This window comes from Hypomesus transpacificus, chromosome 17, assembly GCF_021917145.1.
Source record: "Hypomesus transpacificus isolate Combined female chromosome 17, fHypTra1, whole genome shotgun sequence".
Lineage (NCBI taxonomy): Eukaryota > Metazoa > Chordata > Actinopteri > Osmeriformes > Osmeridae > Hypomesus > Hypomesus transpacificus.
In genome coordinates, this window is record NC_061076.1 from 15,019,296 (window position 1) to 15,037,333 (window position 18,038).

The 18,038-nt window shown below is 50.2% G+C and overlaps 2 protein-coding genes across 4 annotated transcripts in view; both read right to left on the minus strand.

The window, feature by feature from the left end:
- Window positions 1-48: 48 nt before the first annotated feature.
- On the minus strand, window positions 49-6,493 carry gps1 (G protein pathway suppressor 1). Of its 2 annotated transcripts, XM_047037939.1 has the most exons (15): window positions 6,263-6,493; window positions 5,126-5,395; window positions 4,685-4,777; window positions 3,758-3,939; window positions 3,352-3,516; window positions 2,998-3,133; window positions 2,828-2,905; window positions 2,616-2,676; window positions 2,182-2,267; window positions 1,876-1,970; window positions 1,609-1,714; window positions 1,415-1,495; window positions 1,192-1,329; window positions 797-931; window positions 49-567 (listed from the first exon to the last, which is right to left on the minus strand). In XM_047037939.1, the coding sequence occupies exons 1-15, from the start codon at window positions 6,293-6,295 to the stop codon at window positions 493-495; spliced, it is 1,734 nt and encodes a 577-aa protein (XP_046893895.1). In that variant the 5' UTR covers window positions 6,296-6,493; the 3' UTR covers window positions 49-492. The 2 variants fall into 2 exon arrangements, with proteins under 2 accessions (XP_046893895.1, XP_046893896.1); XM_047037940.1 differs by lacking the exon at window positions 5,126-5,395.
- Window positions 6,494-11,166: 4,673 nt separating this feature from the next.
- rab11fip4a (RAB11 family interacting protein 4 (class II) a) overlaps window positions 11,167-18,038 on the minus strand; it is a 31,418-nt gene continuing 24,546 nt past the window's right edge. For both annotated transcript variants that reach the window (XM_047037957.1, XM_047037955.1), the window contains 9 exons: window positions 17,471-17,506; window positions 16,997-17,102; window positions 16,064-16,167; window positions 15,833-15,973; window positions 15,537-15,618; window positions 15,171-15,308; window positions 14,781-14,927; window positions 14,392-14,535; window positions 11,167-13,896 (listed from right to left, as the gene is read on the minus strand). In XM_047037957.1, the coding sequence (XP_046893913.1) occupies window positions 13,780-13,896; window positions 14,392-14,535; window positions 14,781-14,927; window positions 15,171-15,308; window positions 15,537-15,618; window positions 15,833-15,973; window positions 16,064-16,167; window positions 16,997-17,102; window positions 17,471-17,506 (1,015 nt within the window). In that variant the 3' untranslated portion in view covers window positions 11,167-13,779. The remainder of the gene's footprint in view (window positions 13,897-14,391; window positions 14,536-14,780; window positions 14,928-15,170; window positions 15,309-15,536; window positions 15,619-15,832; window positions 15,974-16,063; window positions 16,168-16,996; window positions 17,103-17,470; window positions 17,507-18,038) is intronic.

The following is an 18,038-nucleotide window of genomic DNA, read 5'->3' on the forward strand; positions in this document are numbered from 1 at the left end:
GGTGAGTTCCTTTGATTGAAGCTTGAAGCTTTTTTTTGTGAATGTGTTCAGTGTATACATGTTGGATGCCCACTAGCCTACAAAAGGCCAAAGATGGAGAAGAGAGGCATGTTTTTCGATTTATTTTAAAAGCTTGTTCTGAGGTGAGGTTTTTGTCGATTAATAATCAAAGATCTGTCGGACACAGAGAAATTGCATCTCTTACAGACAACAAACTCCATTCCTCCTCCTTTCATCGTTCATATTTCCAAAACGAGCAACAATTTTTTTTTCTTTCAATCCATCTCCCGATACGTAAACAATTAAACGTTAAATAAAAAGTCTGTACGATTGTGATATTCCTTCTCAGCAGGGAATCGTACCATCCTCTGAAGAAGGGGGGGGAGGTCTGTGAAGGTTGTTGTTTTTGGACTCCCTCCCCCCCTCCCCGGCTGTAATGGTGCCTCCCAAGGGGCACCAGAGAGGAGGGCACGGGGACGAGGGTTCTCGTTCTCACATGTTGGTGCTCATCCACGTTTGGCTGTTGGCAGTGGTGAACTCCACCTGGATGCCTTCTCTTTGGGGTGACTGGAAGACAGCACAGAGAGAGACAGAGACAGAGAAGGAGAGAGAGAGCGAGGGCGGGGTCATAGAAACAGTCACTAATCCACTTCATCAAAATCCTTTCAAACCCCTTTGTGGATTTCGCAGGAAGCCCTTCCGCTCACGTGTTCCAGCACCACTGGGTATGGGCCGGAGGCAGGAAGCGGGCGTGGCGTGTGTGTGTGTGGGGGGGAAACCTGGGCTCTCCGGGTACCTTGACGTGGACGTGTCCACGCAGCACGGCGGCCCGCAGGAGCAGGGCTTTGGCTCGCCTCTGGAACCCCGCGCCCGCGTGGAGGGACCGGTCGAACGTGGCGCCCCTCGGGTCCACGTCGCGCGCATACAGGATCTGACACGGGAGACAGGAAGTCGCTCAGGACGGGAAGCTGGTGTGAGTTTTGTCACGCCAGGTTAAAAAAAATTTATAATGAAGACGGTTCTCTTGAATCACCTCTTGAAAAGAAAGGTGAACTGAAGCCACGACTGATGGAGACACCTTCTGTGTGTGTGTGACGACCCCTTCGAGTCGGGTCAAGCAACAATTAAAAAGGAAGAATAGCGCTGTGGAGAGCTGAACCAAACCCCTTTGGTGGCGGCGGAGGGCCTGACCTTGCTGTGGGAGTCGATGCGAGCGTCGACCACTCCCTCCAGTATGAGCTGGGTGACCTCCTCCTCCAGAGCTGCCACGCTGGTGTGGAATGCCCGGGCCATCTTGGTCAAGTCTGCCGACGCGTATGGGCTGAAGTACTGACACACACACACACACGCGTGATGCTCTAGCCCTGCAACCGACACGCGGACCGCAGGAGAGTGCGTGAGCGTGGTGCCTCACCTGTACGAGGGCTCGGTTCCGGATCTGTGTGTACAGAGTGGTCACGTGGGGGGCCAGGTACATATCCAGCAGAAGGTTGCCCTGACCGCAGAGGGGAACAGGCGTCAGTGGGCACGGGGCTGACGCCAACCGGCGCCGGAACGTTCCGCGGGAACGCGCCCTTGGCTTCCGGGGAGAGGCCCGGCGAGGCGTACCTTCATGTCGTCGAGCAGTTTGAGACACGACGCGTACTTGGACTCGTGGAACTTGACGAGGACGTCGTGGACCTGAGGCTCCGACTCTAAAAAGAACTTAAATGAACTAAACGGGGGGACGGAAATGGGGTACGGGGGGGGACGGGAGAGAGAAGTCAGTGTCGTCGAGTAGAGCCGTGGTCACAGGAGGGACAGACGTGGGTCGTTCGACAGACACGTAGCTTGTTTGGTGCGTTTCCTGTCGGCCCCGTGGGGGGCCACACCTACCTGCTGAAGATGACGTTTCTCTGGAGCTCCTGTCTGTCGAAGGTGGCCAGAGCACACATGACCCCGTACACAGCTACGTTACTGGGGGACAGGAGCTGGAGGGACCCCCCCCCCACACACACACAGACACAATCAGTGTTTCCACAGCATCATCCACAAGGCTACGTTAGCACTGGGCCCTGTGTCTTTACGCGGTCGCATCGCGTCGACGTTCAAAACGACTCCATTTCGAAACCGACGTTCTCAAAAGGTGTCGGGGTCGGTCGCGTTTCCCCCGGTCAGGACAAACGGCGGCGGCCGCCTCACCTCTGGGAAGTCGCAGTGGTCGAACGACGCGAGGAGGAAGCACTCGGCAGCAGGTTTGTACTTCCTGGAGGCCAGCTCTGCCAGGCCTGGAGGAAAACACACAGACACAGAAACTCCCTGGAACACAGCTATTGATGCTAGCGTTCGGGCCACTCCCCGACAGGCTCCTACCGGCCTCCTGGCTCGAGCAAGGGGTTCTGTGCGTCGGTGCTAGCTGTGTGTGTGGGAGAACGAGGCCTGTATCCCCACCCCCATCTGCGAGGCTGTCGGATAACGGGTTTCAAGTAGACAGAAATGCTCTTCCGAATCGGAATAGGTTTTAATCGCCATGAAAGTTTGCACAGACAAGGAGTTTACTTTGGCAGGAAGGTGTATACATTCAACATATAGGAATCTTAACTGAAATATGTGGTCTATCTATTACTAAACTCTACCTGCAGCACATTTGAGTTTGGTAAGGACCGCTTGGTTTTGACTATCTCGCTCTCCTCTTTGCTGAAATTGGAAAGAGAGAGAGGAAAAAAAAGACTCAAGTAATTTAAGAAGTTAAGAATGAATTTGTGATTTTAGCATTCACCACCTACAGCACGCGCGTGTGTGTGCGTGCGCATGTGTGTCAGTCCTTCTCCAGCGCGTCCGTGCTCACCTCTGCCATGTCCGGGGTGGATTCAGCCTTGCTTACGTAGCTAAGTACGTGCGACCAGTTCTGGAGGTACACGCTGACCTGCAAGGGAGGAAAGGGGAAGGGGAAATAAATCAAAGGAAGAGGCATCAGATTGTGGGTCGCAGGACGTGTCGCGGGGGCCAAGCAGCTACCTTGATGACGTTGAGACACGTGTTGACGACGTGCTTGGCGCTGGTGCAGTAGTCGCGGGCGCGGGAGTAGCACTTGAGGGCGTTGCTGAGGTCACCGCAGTCCAGGTAGTGGTCGCCCAGGTCATCGTGACCTCTCCTGAGGGGGAACGGGAGGGAGGGGGAAATGGGAGGGAGGGTTCCTGAGCAGGGCAACACGGTAGGATAGACATGGCTCGGGTTCGCAGCCCCGGTGTCTCTTCCTGTTGCTCACCCTGAATGAGACTCTCCCCCACAGTTCACGGTGAGAAAGGGGCACCACGTACGTCTAACCACACGCTTGGAAAACACTGCCTGCGTGCGCGTGTGTGTGTGTACCTTATGCTCTCTTTGATGGAGTTGCCCTTGTAGTTCTTCAGGTCCGTGTCCAGTTTCTCCAGTTTGAGCAGAGCCCTCTTCCTGGTGGACTCGGCCCAGGCCGAGTCTAGGGAAGGCGGCTCCGCCCCCCCCTCGGGCACTGCGTCTGGGACCCCCTGGACCTCCCTGGAGGGGGGGGGGGGAGCGATGTTAGCACACAGGGCAGTAGGCACACACCATTTTTTATTTCCCGTGCCTAAATATAATGTTATACTGTCACACATGCAGATTCCTGCTACTTGCAGGTCAGCTACTACTTGATTCTCTCTCTCTCTCTAACCCCCTCCTCTCTCTCCCTCTCTCTCTCTCTCCTTCCCCCGTCCTCTGTCTCACTCTCTCTCTCTTTCCCCCTCTCTCTCTCTCTCACCGTGGGGCGTCGGAGAGCTTGCGGTGGATCTCCTCGTACGCGTCCACGTTGAAGGTCCCCTGGAGGGCGGCCAGGGCCATCTTCAGGGCCTCGGCCCTCAGCCGGGGGCAGTGCTCCGCCACGAAGTGCAGCCGCTCGATCCTCATCAGGCCGCTGTAGCTGGACGCATACTGCTCCAGGTCCTGCACAGAGACAGAGGGAGGGAGAGAGAGGAGGGAGAGGAGAGAGACACAGAGACAAAGGGAGGGAGAGAGAGGAGGGAGAGGAGAGAGACACAGAGACAAAGGGAGGGAGAGAGAGGAGGGAGAGGAGAGAGACACAGAGACAAAGGGAGGGAGAGAGAGGAGGGAGAGGAGAGAGACACAGAGACAAAGGGAGGGAGCGAGAGGAGGGAGAGGAGAGAGACACAGAGACAAAGGGAGGGAGAGAGAGGAGGGAGAGGAGAGAGACACAGAGAGAGACGCGCACAGAAAAAGAGGGAGAGAGACCGACACACACAGAGAGAGAGAGAAATAGGGAGAGAAACACACAGAGAGAAAGACGGAAACGGAATGAGTAAAAGGAGGCAGATGTCAATACATACTGACACAAGAAGTTGAAGGTTTCGCTTGGGGGGGGGGGGGGGGGGGGGGGGGGGGGGTAGGGGGAAGGAAGGAATTATATGAGTTAGGACCCTGGTACAAACTGCACTCTCACCCACCCCCCGTATGTACGTGATGACGTACACATGTAATAATCGTGGTCGTCGTCGTATCACTATTATTCAAAATGGACACATTTCCATTCCACTCATCAGGTGCAGAGGGCACCAAGGGCATCAGGTGCAGAGTGCAGAGTAGTAACCAAGAGGTGACAGCCGACAAACAGCTACCACACACATGGCTTTGTTGGTTCTCTGTTCAGGTTCTGAGGTCTGAGGTGACGTACCAGTGTGGAGTTCTCCACCACATAGCTGCTGTCCGGGTCGTTCTGCTGCTCTTCCCGAGCTTCGGCATCAATCTGCATGGGCTCCACAGACCCCTGGGAGAGAGGAGCCCAGCTCAACCACAGAATTCATCCAAGCACACGGATCAACATCTGCATGGAAACCATTTCAGACCGGCAAATCTGTAAGACTACTACGCCAACGAAAAGCTAGCAATTCGTTGACGCGGGTGGCCTGATACATACTCGAGGAGTAAGTTTCACCACACACCGGCTACAAACCGACCTCGTTTTTGAATCGTGAACATGACCCCGAGAAGGTTACGAGTGCGCTGTCGATGGCGCAAAGCTAAATCTCTTTGGCGCGTGCGAAAGATCGCATCGGCCATCCAGCCCCCGTTCATCGGTCGAGCTAATCTGCCCAGCGACAGCTGCTGCGGTTACCTTAGGGAGGAGGGAGCACGCAGAGAGGCTGCTCCTCAAGGCCGAGTCCCCCGCCGTGACGGGGAGGCGCAGCTCTGACCTGCTGCTACGCGGGGGGGAGGCGGCGGGGAGGAGCAGCAGGCCGGTCCAGGGAGACTCCCGGGCCTGGTCACATGCACCGCTCCTGCCCCTCTGCTCCCCCTCTCTGGCCCTGGCCCTGCCCAGCTCGCTGGCCTCCGTCTCATCCTGCTCCACCCCTGCAGCCACCCCCACACCTGACACTGCACTCTCCTGAAGAGGGGTGAGGGAGACAGTCAAGTACTCACCCCCCTTGGCTCAGACTCAGAGAAACATTGAGATATTGGTGATGCCCTTTGAGACTATTTCAATATGTCTATATATATATACATAGTTGGCTGGCTGGGAGGTGGTGTGTAATGGCTGGCTGTATAGGCAGGTGCCAAGCCAAACAAAGACTCCCTGACTTATTTGAGATGGTCAATCCACCTAACATTACCGTGGAGACAAGCTTGCTTCATAGCCATTGTTTTCTGCACGGTTCTAGAAAACGAACGTTACTATAACTTTCAATAAACAGAATCGACATTCTGCAAATGGATGTTGACTCGACTTTCTTTGACATTATCAAGCTAGAGAGCTGGTTTCTAAGTTGTCAGACGGTCAGATGGTTTGGTTTGCCTTGGCAGCTTAAATCCGCACACGTACTGTAGCTAGTTTCACAGCAACACTAACTGGGCATTTTGGCTTACAAGGAGTGGACAGAGCTAGCTAACTGCTTTGAAAATTTGCAAGATAACTGACAAAAATAAAACTTTAATTTGAAACTCACAGCGACGTGTTACAGTGGAGGAAACCAACTCAGTTTCACACACCATACTAAATTTCAGCTATTAGTGTCTGATGGCCAACTGCCCAGGGCACCCTCGGTCACAGGATTTTGCCATGTTACAGTTTTACTAGCTACAGCTAGCTAGCTCGACATCGCTTAGCTTGACAGCTAACGATGAGTTAATAAATGTGCTTTGAGGAGCAAACTGAATCCTTCTATGAAAAGATGACCAGCCGTCTGATATTCCCTGTCAGACGAACTTTAAACTGAGCAAATAGGAGAAAACCGATACGAAAATACAAGTTTACCTGAAAGTTAAAGACCTGTACAGGCAGAGGCATCTCCTACTCTGCAGACACCAATCAAACACATCAAGTACATCCGGAGGGTGCGAGCTCAGCTTGTATCAGTCCCCATGTAACGAACAAGGTTCGTAACTTTTAACACGCGTTAGTACAACTATATAATGAAATATCCGACTCTCTCTCTCTCTCTCTCTCTCTCTCTCTCTCTCTCTCTCTCTCTCTCTCTCTCTCTCTCTCTCTGTCTCTGTCTCTCTCTCTTTCTCTCTCTTTCTCTCTCTGAACTCTCTCTCTGAACTCTCTCTTTCTCTGAATTCTCTCTCTCTGAACTCTCTCTGAACTCTCTCTCTCTCTGAAACTCTCTCTCTGAACTCTCTCTCTCTGAACTCTCTCTTTCTCTGAATTATCTCTCTCTGAACTCTCTCTGAACTCTCTCTCTGAACTCTCTCTCTGAACTCTCTCTCTCTGAATTCTCCCTCTCTCTCTGAACTCTCTCTCTCTGAATTCTCCCTCTCTCTCTGAACTCTCTCTCTCTGGACTCTCTCTGGACTCTCTCTGGACTCTCTCTCTGGACTCTCTCTGGACTCTCTCTCTGGACTCTCTCTCTCGACTCTCTCTCTCTCACACACACACACACACACACACACACACACACACACACACACACACACACACACACACACATACACACACACACACACACACACAAACACACACACACACACACATACAGACACACACACACTTCTATGTGAGGCTTGTCTTTCTAGGTTTAACACTACAGTGTACTATAACAGTCAATGTAATATTTTTTTGACTATAAAGTCGTTTTCTTTAATAAAATAGAACCTAGTAGGCCTACTCTACATTGGCAAAGATGTTTTATTTTGACAACATTAAACACCATTATTTCAAGAGCTTCTCCTAACAATTATATACACAGTTCCAGATGATAATTATAATACAAATATATCAAAATGCTGGATAACCTTTTTCATTTGAAAAAAGCAACTGTTAAATCGTTTACAATGTTTATATGTAGGCTGTTTGTGGATGTGTCTGTGTGTGTTCATGATCATTATGAAACACACCCTATAATATTACTGAGAGCACATTTGAGTCAGGGTCTTTGGCATTCCACCACCTTCTCTATCCATCTTCTCTAGAACTGTTGCAGAAATCCAAGAGAAGACTGGTATGTGGCACATGATGTAAAGGCTCCTGGATGACTTGCTGTGGGAGAAGATGCTTTAGGCCTGTTTCACATCACTGATTCTCTTCATGAAGTACTCCTCCTTCTGTGGGTCATTGAACCCCTCGTACCTCTTTCACCAGATCAAGATAATCAGATGGGATCTGATTGGCTGCTGCTTCCGGTCGGGAGGTTATCCAGAGGAGAGCAGCTTCCCCTTGATGAGGTTTGTGAGCAGCACATCCACTGATGGTGATTCTGTAACATCACAGCAAGGGGCGTGTCGAGACATTTTTGATAGGGGTGGCACAAGGGGTGGCCCGCCTCTGACTGGGCATATAGCCAATCATATTTTAAGATCTCAGAGCTCAGAGCAGAGCTCTCTGACCTCATTCTCTCTCATCGCCCCACCTCCTGTCCCCTTGATCCTGTCCCCTCCCCTCTCTTTCAAACCATCTCCCCCTCTATCATAACTTTTCTGCTCCATGTTCTAAACTCCTCTCTTACCTCTGGCACCTTCCCCTCTGCCTTCAAACAGGCCAGAGTTACCCCTTTACTCAAAAAACCCTCCCTTAACCCTGCCGTCCTCCAGAACTACAGACCGGTATCATTGTTGCCCTTCTTTTCTAAAACAATTGAACGTGCTGTATCTAACCAACTGTCTAACTTCCTTTCTCAGAACAAACTGCTCGACCCCAACCAATCGGGCTTCAAGACCGGCCACTCCACAGAGACTGCCCTCCTTTCAGTCACCACTGCCCTCCAGTCTGCCAGAGCGGCTTCCAGGTCATCCGTCATCATTCTGCTGGACCTTTCTGCGGCGTTTGATACGGTTAACCACCAGATCCTGCTCTCCAGACTTTCTGAGATGGGCATCACTGGCACTGCACTCCAGTGGATCTCATCCTACCTGTCGGGAAGATCCTACCAGGTCTCCTGGGGAGGCAAACTGTCAGGCCCACGCCAGCTCTCCACTGGTGTCCCACAGGGCTCCGTCCTTGGTCCCCTCCTCTTCTCTCTGTACACCACCTCACTTGGACCAATCATCACCTCCCATGGCTTCTCCTACCACTGCTACGCTGACGACACGCAGCTGTACCTGTCATTCCCTCCGACCGATCCGGGGATCTCAGCTAGGATTGAGGCCTGCCTCGCAGACATCTCCGCCTGGATGACTGAGCACCATCTCCAGCTGAACCTTGCCAAAACAGAACTTCTCATCATCCCGGCCAAACCCTCCATCTCCCATGACTTCTCAATCACCCTGGGATCTGCGACGGTGACCCCCTCATCCTCTGCCAGGAACCTTGGGGTGACCATGGACAACGAGCTCTCCCTCACGGCCCACATTGCTGCGGTCTCCCGGTCGTGTAGATTCACCCTCTACAACATCCGGAAGATCAGGAGATACCTGTCTGAGCACTCCACCCAGCTGCTTGTCCAAGCACTTGTCCTCTCCAAGTTGGACTACTGCAACTCGCTGCTCGCCGGTCTCCCATCATGCGCAACCCGCCCTCTTCAGAGAATTCAGAACGCAGCGGCCCGTCTGGTCTACAATCTACCCAGACGCTCCCACGTTACCCCGCTCCTCATCTCCCTCCACTGGCTACCCATAACGGCCCGCATCAGATTCAAGACCCTGGTACTGACCTTCCGAGCAGTGAATGGAACTGCGCCCGACTACATCAAGTCTCTCCTGCAGCCTTACACCCCCACCCGCCACCTACGGTCTTCTTCAGACAACCGCCTGGTGGTCCCACCTCTCAAGACCGCCCGGTCCCAGCACAAGCTCTTCTCCTGCCTGGCACCCCAATGGTGGAATCAACTCCCCACCTCCATCAGAGACACGGACTGTCTCTCCACCTTCAAGAGAAGGCTCAAGACGCACTTGTTCCGGGAGTACAATGGTACTTAGGAATGGTTTGCTGAATCCAACGCTAGTTTCCTCAAGGTTCACAATGACTCTTGCTTAGACTGTTGCTCTTGTTGGTTAGTGGTAGCTGATTTAAACTGTTGTATTCTTCTTTTTTTTTTTAGTTAATCCTATTTTTATTGCTTTCCTACAGGTACACCTGCACTTAGAGATCAATGTTGTGTAATTTTAACTTGTTTAACTACATGCTCTTATGGTTTCTTCCCTTTAGCACTATTTTTTGGTTGTCCACAATATGTACTTCTTGTTTTTGACTACCCGCAATGCTGTGGGGCTATCTTGTTGTTATTATCAGTGACCTATGCACTTTGTGAAGCTCTCTCTTGGAAGTCGCTTTGGACAAAAGCGTCTGCTAAATGAATAAATGTAAATGTAATGTAAATGTAAATGTAATGTAAGATATTGGGGTGGCCAATCAGATTTCAGGGGTGGCCCGTGCCACCCTAGGCCACTCCCTGAACACGCCACTAATCACAGCAGCTCTGACATTTGAAGGACTCTAGTGGGGGTCGACACTCATCTAGATCTTCCAACACAAACAAAGTTTGATATTATCCTTCGTGGTCATTGAGATGTTTGTAAGTGACCAAAGATGTGACGGAGACATTTCTTGTCACTTTCACTCATCAACGTAGCCTCTGAAATGCATTCCAGAAGGAGATCGACCAAACTGTAGCTTTCCTATCTCAGCAAGTTGATCTGCCTTAATGTAAGAGTAAAGATGAATTGGATGTCTTGATTCGCTTTTCGCTCAGCCCAGTCCAGAATGAATTTTGCCGGAGACAGTTTTTTCGATGCCAGCAACTCCTTTTGTCAGAACAGATCTGATAGGTGTGTCTTGTCCAGTTGTAACACAGCGCCAAACAGACAAAACACGGTACTACACCCTTCTCCTACCCCCATCAAGAGAAGGGTTTCTCGTCCGAATGCGTTACAGTACGGTGTGCGTACAGCTAATTTCCAATAGCGTCATTGCCATCATTCACTTACACAGACACCCATAAGCATGGATGCACATGTATTTACAGATATACATTTTAAACTTGGTCTGAACGCTATTTTACTATATTCTCTTTAAGTCTCTTAATGATCCTTGAGGAATGTCTCGTGTCCTCAGAAAATCCACTAACTTCCATGTTGTACTGATCCCTGTACATTTCCAAACCCTAACAAACTGTATTTGTTTTCATCCCTTTCTTCTCTGTATGCTCCTCATGTTCTGATATAAATGCAGCACTGCCTCTCTATCTACACTTGCCCACTGTGACTGTAAGCATCTGCTGACCGCTATGACATCCACACAGTTACTGTGGAGGGCCTAACCTTGAGGGACTTGGTGTGCACAAGGGCTGGAGCAAAGCTGGGTGTTGACAGAACCTGTGGTACACTCTACCAAATGTGATTATTATTATTTTTTTTACATCTACTTCACACATGAACAAGGTGTCTTAGTGTTCCCCAAGGTTGCCAGGTTGGGAGATCTCATCCAAACCTTTGTCCCCGATTGCTCCTCAGCTTCATGTTGATTACTGAATAGATGCAAAATGATTGTTCAGGATACCTGGACTCCCTGAACAAATCCAACACCGAAAAGCACATTCAATCATCGTATGAATAAAGGGATGCATCCAAATTCAAGCTAGTCCCCATTCTCTTTTTCAGAACGATTATCCACAGTTTAGGCGCTTCAGTCTTTTGGCTGCACTCGCAGACTACTCTCTGCTTTACACAGAGAGTAGTCTGCACAAGAAGAGGTCATGAGTCACACACTCATACTTGGTCATGCCAAAGCAAATTGATTTTTATTTACATGTTCAAGTTTGTACAACATATCACTCACTGTAGGACCAGTACATGAGCAAAGAAAATAACATCAGTGATCTTAGTGCGAGGTGACTACATCTCACTACATCTTGTGTCTAAAGACTGTTCAAGTCCTAGGGCTAAACTGAGTCTCTGCTCTTCTCAGAGTTACAGACAACTGTTAGAAGTTGAGGACCCAAGTACATACAGTAGCTATGACAACATCATTTAAGTGTGCTATACATTTCCAGGTCACACATATAATCTCTAGATTTATATATATATATATTTTGCTCTTTTTCATCATAAAACTGTATAAAAGACAGCCTTTTTCTTCAATAAGTTTGATGAGTGGCACATAAATACAAATAGTAACTAGATTATGTACAACATTTACAATGTAGGAAAAAAAGATGCTACAATGTGTTAGAAAGCTCACTCACATCGATAGACAAAATCAAAGTGGCCAGAAAAAACAGATGTGTGTGTGTGTCAGACATCTATTGTACAAAGGCACAAACCAAGGAAACCATTAACACATGCACAGAAAGAAACAATACAAAACAGTTAATCATAACTAGTTTTGCTTCATTGCACAAATGGTTGTGTGTGGGACAAAACAGGGTGTGTTTGTGTGTGTCTGTGTGTACAGCAACTCACTATTCGCTGCTTCTTAGCTATAGCGACACAATCATAGATCATATGCTGTGATGCACCTGAAGTCGGGGCTAGCTATGTGAAATCTACAAGATAATGTATGAAGTGATGTACATTCATGACCTTCACAAAGGAGCTGTATACCCCTGACAATGACCTTTAACCCTAACCACTATACACTACATCTAATGTTTTTTGTCACAGCTGTTATCCATTTCATGGTGTTTGTTACAGACAGGTTTGTGTCTCGTACGGAGTCACAGACAGAGTAGGAGATGACAGGAATTTCAGTGGGAACTCCTAATGTAGCAGTCTTAATGATTTGACTTGTCTTCCTTTGTCTCTGAAGGACTCTTTAAACATGACAACATCTCTCGACAAGTGTGTTGTGAAGGAAGGAGATTAGGGAAGGAAGCGTCCTGACTGTAAACAGACTCGGCCTTGATCTGCTCTGTCGAAGATATGAAATCCAAAGTATTGACAATGAGTATGCATAAACATAGAGCTCCACAAAAAATCCATTATAGCAGATTTGTATGAAAAATAAACATTTATCTCTAGGTTCTAATGCTGTCCTCAAAATAACTTTTTTTGTCTCAATTGTTTTATCCCCCATCAGCATTATATTCCAAGTTCACCTTGACCAGTTATGCTGTAACTATACATGGCCCACGAGTGCAAGGCGGTTCTGGTGTTCACTACACTCACAAGGAACCAGGCTTCAATCACCTTTTAGTCAAGTCATTATAAACAAGTCACACAACCAGCCTTAACCGTTCCCAACAGGCCACTGTGCATCACAAGCACAACAAAACTTTATTCTCCGCATCCAGAGAAAAGCTGGGGTAGTGAAATCAAATTATATAAGAGAGTAGGATTTGGGGTGTGTCTCCGTTTTATCCTCCTTTCCTGATGATCATTCCTTGACCTGCACTGACCTGACAAGGGTAGAGGACATACCCAAACAAGCATGCGTCCTAGCTTTGAACCCTACCATTTGACCAAATCAGAAAGAAAGGAAAGTCAACGAGGAGAGGAGACGAGGAGAGGAAGCCACTCCACAGTGTTCGCACACACCCATGGTCCCCGCCACGCTGTCACTGAGCCCTGATCTTGGTCCCCTAACACCGTGGTCTCCGGCTTTGGGCTATCCAGATTCCACGTACGTGTGTATTTAGCATTCAGAAACCAACGTCCCACATCAGCCCCCACATGGTAGCCTGCTCCAGGTACTCACAAAGCCAAACCCATCCCAGAAATATGGCCAATACCATCAAGCAACGTGACCAACTCGAAACGGCTTTTCTGAACTTGGGCCAGGACAAAACGGTTTCCATAACATGACACCTCACCATCAGAACACCATGCAAACCCGAAATCACCAATAACCTTCATGTTTGTAATCTCAATCATCTCTAGTCACTAAGAGGAATTTGAAACCCCCATATTAACCATGTCTGCAAATGGTAGGCTGCCCAATCACACACTTGTCTTCAATAGTCACATTTTGTGGGAATAAATAATAATATAATACATTATCGGACAATAATACTGACATTAGCCAACCCAGAGGTAGTGTGTAGTCTACATAACTTCAAATGAAAATGTTGTCTTTTTTTTGTGTGTCATCTTCCAACGCATTATCCTGCCATCATACATCTCAGTGGTAATGTATCATTTTTTTTCCATCATATGGTACCAAATAGGGTAAACGGCTAAAGGGGCTTTTACTGTGAACAGTGATTGACAGATTGATCAACAAATTACATTTGTGAACTGTAAACACTGTCCTATGAGAGTCTGTTTAGGGTTGGAACTGCAGTTCCACAACCCGGCCCGTGGGGCCCCAGTGGGTCCAGTGTGGATCGTGGTGTGTTGTGGATTGTGTGTTTTAAACGCATTAAGGTGTGTTTGAGGGTGTGCGGTGTGTGTTTGTGTCTAACTCTTAATCTCCAGGATGGAGGGGTTGTGATCCAGGATGGCTAGTATGATCTTGTCCATGTACTGCCTCAGACGGTAGTTGATCTCCTCCTGCTCTTTAAGAGCATCCACCAGCTGAAGAGAGACGGAGAGAGAGAGAGGCAGACAGAGAGAGAAGGAGGAAGAGAGAGGGCGAGAGAAAGTGGCAGAGAGAGAGAGGAGAGAGGGTGAGAGAAAGAAGGAGGAAGAAAGAGGGCGAGAGAGAGTGGCAGAGAGAGAGAAGGAGAGAGGATGAGAGAGAGAAGGAGGAAGAGAGGGCGAGAGAGAGTGGCAGAGAGAGAGAGAAGGAGAGAGGTTGAGAGAGAGAAGGAGGAAGAGAGAGGGCGAGAGAGCGAGGGGCAGAGAGATCGAGGGCGAGAGGGAGCAACGACGAGAGAGATTGTGGGAGGAAAGGAGAGACAACAAGCAGAGAAGAGAGAGTTTGCGTCTTTATCGACCGGACTATTTGTAACACAAGTGTCTCACCACTGGGGATGGGGGGGGGGGGGGGGTACAAGGTTCATCTGACCGAGGATACTACTTTAGCCCCCTGGGGGGAGGGAGGGGGGGGGGGGGGGGGGTCGTACTCACCTCATCCCGCGAGGCGTTGTCGATCTCGGCGGCCAGCGACTGGGCCTTGGTGTGGCAGGCAAACAGGTTCTTGGCCTCGTACAGACTCAGGCTGAGGATCTGGGCGTTCAGGTCGTCGTTTTGGTCCCTCAACTTGTGGTTCTCCTGGAGGGAGGGAGGGGAGGGGAGGGGAGGGGAGGGGAGGGGAGGGGAGGGGAGGGAGGGAGGGAGGGAGGGAGGGAGGGAGGGAGGGAGGGAGGGAGGGAGGGAGGGAGGGAAAAAAGGGTGTGAGAGTCAGATCCAGTGGGTGGTGAGGTGACCGGCAGCACCGTCTACAAGAAAATACTCCTCCTACGCTATACTACGCTACGCTAGGCTACGCTAGGCCAAGTTAGGAGAGCTCTGTGCACCTGTTTGAGCCTCTTGGCCTCGTGCTCCAGCTCGATCTCCCGGGTCTTGGCGTTGTACTCGGACAGGCCGCGCCCCTGGCCAGGGTGCTCCGTCTCCAGCTTGAAGAGCTGCAGGTGCTCCAGCTCTCGACGCAGGTCCTCTATCAACTACGGGAGGGGGGGGAGAGAGGAGAGGGAGAAAGAGGAAGAAAGGGTGGGGGAGATGGAGAGGGAGGGGACAGGGAGGGAGAGGGAGAGAGAGGGAGGGATTGGGGGGAGGGGAGGTTGAGTATGACATTTGTATAGTTTACCGTGCTGTGTATCTGTTTGAATCTGTGAACGGAGGTGCACATCGGCACACGGCGTTTTGAGCGCCATCTAGTGGGCAGTATGGGTGTCGCCCGTCCGTACCTCCTGCATGGCCTCCCTCTCCTTCTGGAACTCGTGTCGGTTCTGCCACAGCTTGCCCATCATCTTCCTGTAGAGGTCCATCTCATCCTTCAGACGCAGACTGGTGTCCTCCAGCTTGTCCGTCATCCGCTGCTTCTCCTGCGGGGCGGAGGCATCCACACGGGCTCAGTCCTCACACTCACACACACACACAGCAACACACACGAGCATGCACGCACACACAGCAACGCACACATCTCACACACGAGCATGCACGCACACACATCACACACACACACACACGTCGCACGCACGCAGGCACGCACACCTGCATGCACCCACGCGTGCTGTCCAAACATGCAGGGTGTTGGGTACAGCTGAACGCACCTGGTCGAGCTTCTCTGTCTGGGACTTGAGCCGACACATGTTCATCTTCGACTCTCCGTTCTCTTCCTCCAGCTGCTGAACTCTGTTTGCACAACGCCGGCAGGTAGTACGTCAGGGAGGTGTGTGTGTGTGTGTTTGTCCGTCTGTGTGTGTGTGTAACCAGGTCGTGTGTGTGTGTGTGTAGCCAGGTTGTGTGTTTGTCCGTCTGTGTGTGTGTAGCCAGGTTGTGTGTGTGTGTGTGTGTAGCCAGGTTGTGTGTGTGTGTAGCCAGGTTGTGTGTGTGTGTAGCCAGGTACCTGTTACAGAGCAGCTCTATCTCCGTGTTCCTGTCTCGCTCCATCTTGCTGAAGGCCTCTCTGTGTCTCCTCAGCTCCTCCTCCAGAGTCTGCTCCGCCCGCGTCTCCTGGTCCTTCATCTGCTCCTCCAGCTCATGGACCCTAACACACACACACGCACGCGCACGGTCAAAGAATTGTTTTGTATAATGTCATTTCCTGCAAGCTTGCTTGCTTGTGTATGTGTGTTACCTGTGAACCAGCTGGGTGTTCTCATGTTTGAGTTTAGACTTAAGGTCCCCGTTGGCTAGGCTGTCGTTCTCCAGCTCAGTCACTTTCTTCTCCAAGTAGCTCACCTGAGGGTGAGAGCACGGTGGGACTGTTAGACACCACACACACACACACACACACACACACAATAACACGGGTACTCTTCACATGGGCCCAATTCACGTCTGAGTGTCTGACAGTACGGGGAGAGTGATGATGATGATTTACTTTATTGATCCCCAATGGGGAAACTGGTTTGCCACCATAGTCTGTACAACATACAAAACAGGAATACAGTAACAACATAAAACAAGCATAGTCACTTGTTAGTCAGGGGAGTGTGGTCCACTACCACAGTAAAAATAGAAGGTTAAAACAGGGAATACATAACAATATAACAATACTATGATGTGCAAATGAGCAATGTGCAGTAATACAATCAAATCAAATCAAATCAAATCAGCAGTCATGATTAAAAAGCCTAGCTGCTGCAGGAACAAAAGACCTCCTGAATCTCTCTGTAGAGCACTTTGGTAACAGGAGACGTTTGCTCCTTCCACTTCTAACAAAAGTGCAGTGCAGGGGGTGGTCGTCATGTGACAGGACAGTCCTAAGCTTCCTCCTGGTTCTCTGCTCCGTGATGACCTCCAGAGAATCAGGGCTCATACCAATAATGGATCCTGCCTTTTTTATCAGTTTGTTGACCCTGTTCCTGTCCTCTACTGTCAAGCTGCCACCCCAACAAACAACAGCATAAAAAAGGACACTTGCAACAATACCGTGATAAAAAACATTAAGAAGTGATCTGCTGATTTCAAATGACCTGAGTTCTGCTGATTTGTGTGTGTGTCTGTGCGCACCCCAGTCCTCGTATGCATGTGTGTGCCTGTGAGAGACGTCCGTGTGTGTGTGTACCTTCTCAGTGATGTCCACGTCGCAGGAGTCGATGCTGTCTCTAAACAAGTCCTCAGTGCTGCCCTGGCTGGAGCTGAAAGCACTGTGGTTGTGCTGGAACAGCTGACTAGAGAGCAGAAGGAGGAGGAGAGAGAGGAGGAGGAGGAGGAGGAGAAAGAGGAGGAGGGGGGAGGGGGAGGAGGGGGAGGGGGGAGGAGGAGGATGATGAGGAGGAGGAGCAGGAGGAGGAGGAGGAGGAGGAGGAGGAGGGAGAGAGGGGTGGAGGAGCGTGCGTCGGTAAAGAGGGACAGAGTGGAGAAAGAAGGGGGGAGGGGGGGGGGGGGAGAAGGAAAGAATATAAGGCGACAAGGAAAAGGGTGTGGGAAAAGAGGAGAGGGAACAGGATAGAATGAAAAGCCGAGTCTCTCAGCGGACACACAGCCAAACCACCAAGCTAGGAGCTTGATGCTCACAGACCAAACAGACAGGACCTACCGTCCAAAGGCCGTGCTGGAGATCTTCCTGTTGGGGCTGAAAGGAAAGAGAAAATACCAGCATGAACATGAAGTAAAACGTCTGATATCCACTTGTCACCTTGTCACGACTTAACTGGCTGCTTCTGAATGAGGACGTTTTCCTCATCACCTCCTTTGACCAGGAACAACTCGGGGTCCTAAAGTACACTGGGTTAAGTATTCAGGGTAGCGGGGCTTGATGTAAGGACAAGCTAGTCTTGGTCAGGGTAAGGTGTGTGTGTATGTGTGTGTGTGTGTGTGCGCGCTACAGGAAAGGAGATCAGGGTCAGACTCAGGTTGTATTGGTGGCATGGAAGGATTATCCGGGTAATCAGAAAGAGAAGAGGAGGAGGTGGGGAGGGGGAGGTGGGGAGGGGGAGGTGGGGAGGGGGAGGTGGCAGGAAGATCTGTGTTATTAATAGAACACCTGTCCTGTCCTTGACTCCAATTATATAGTGGCAGGCCTGTTAGCATGACCTGGTTTTACATCACACACACTTAAACCCCTTACTGTGTTACATCACGCACAATGAGAGAGAGAGCGAACG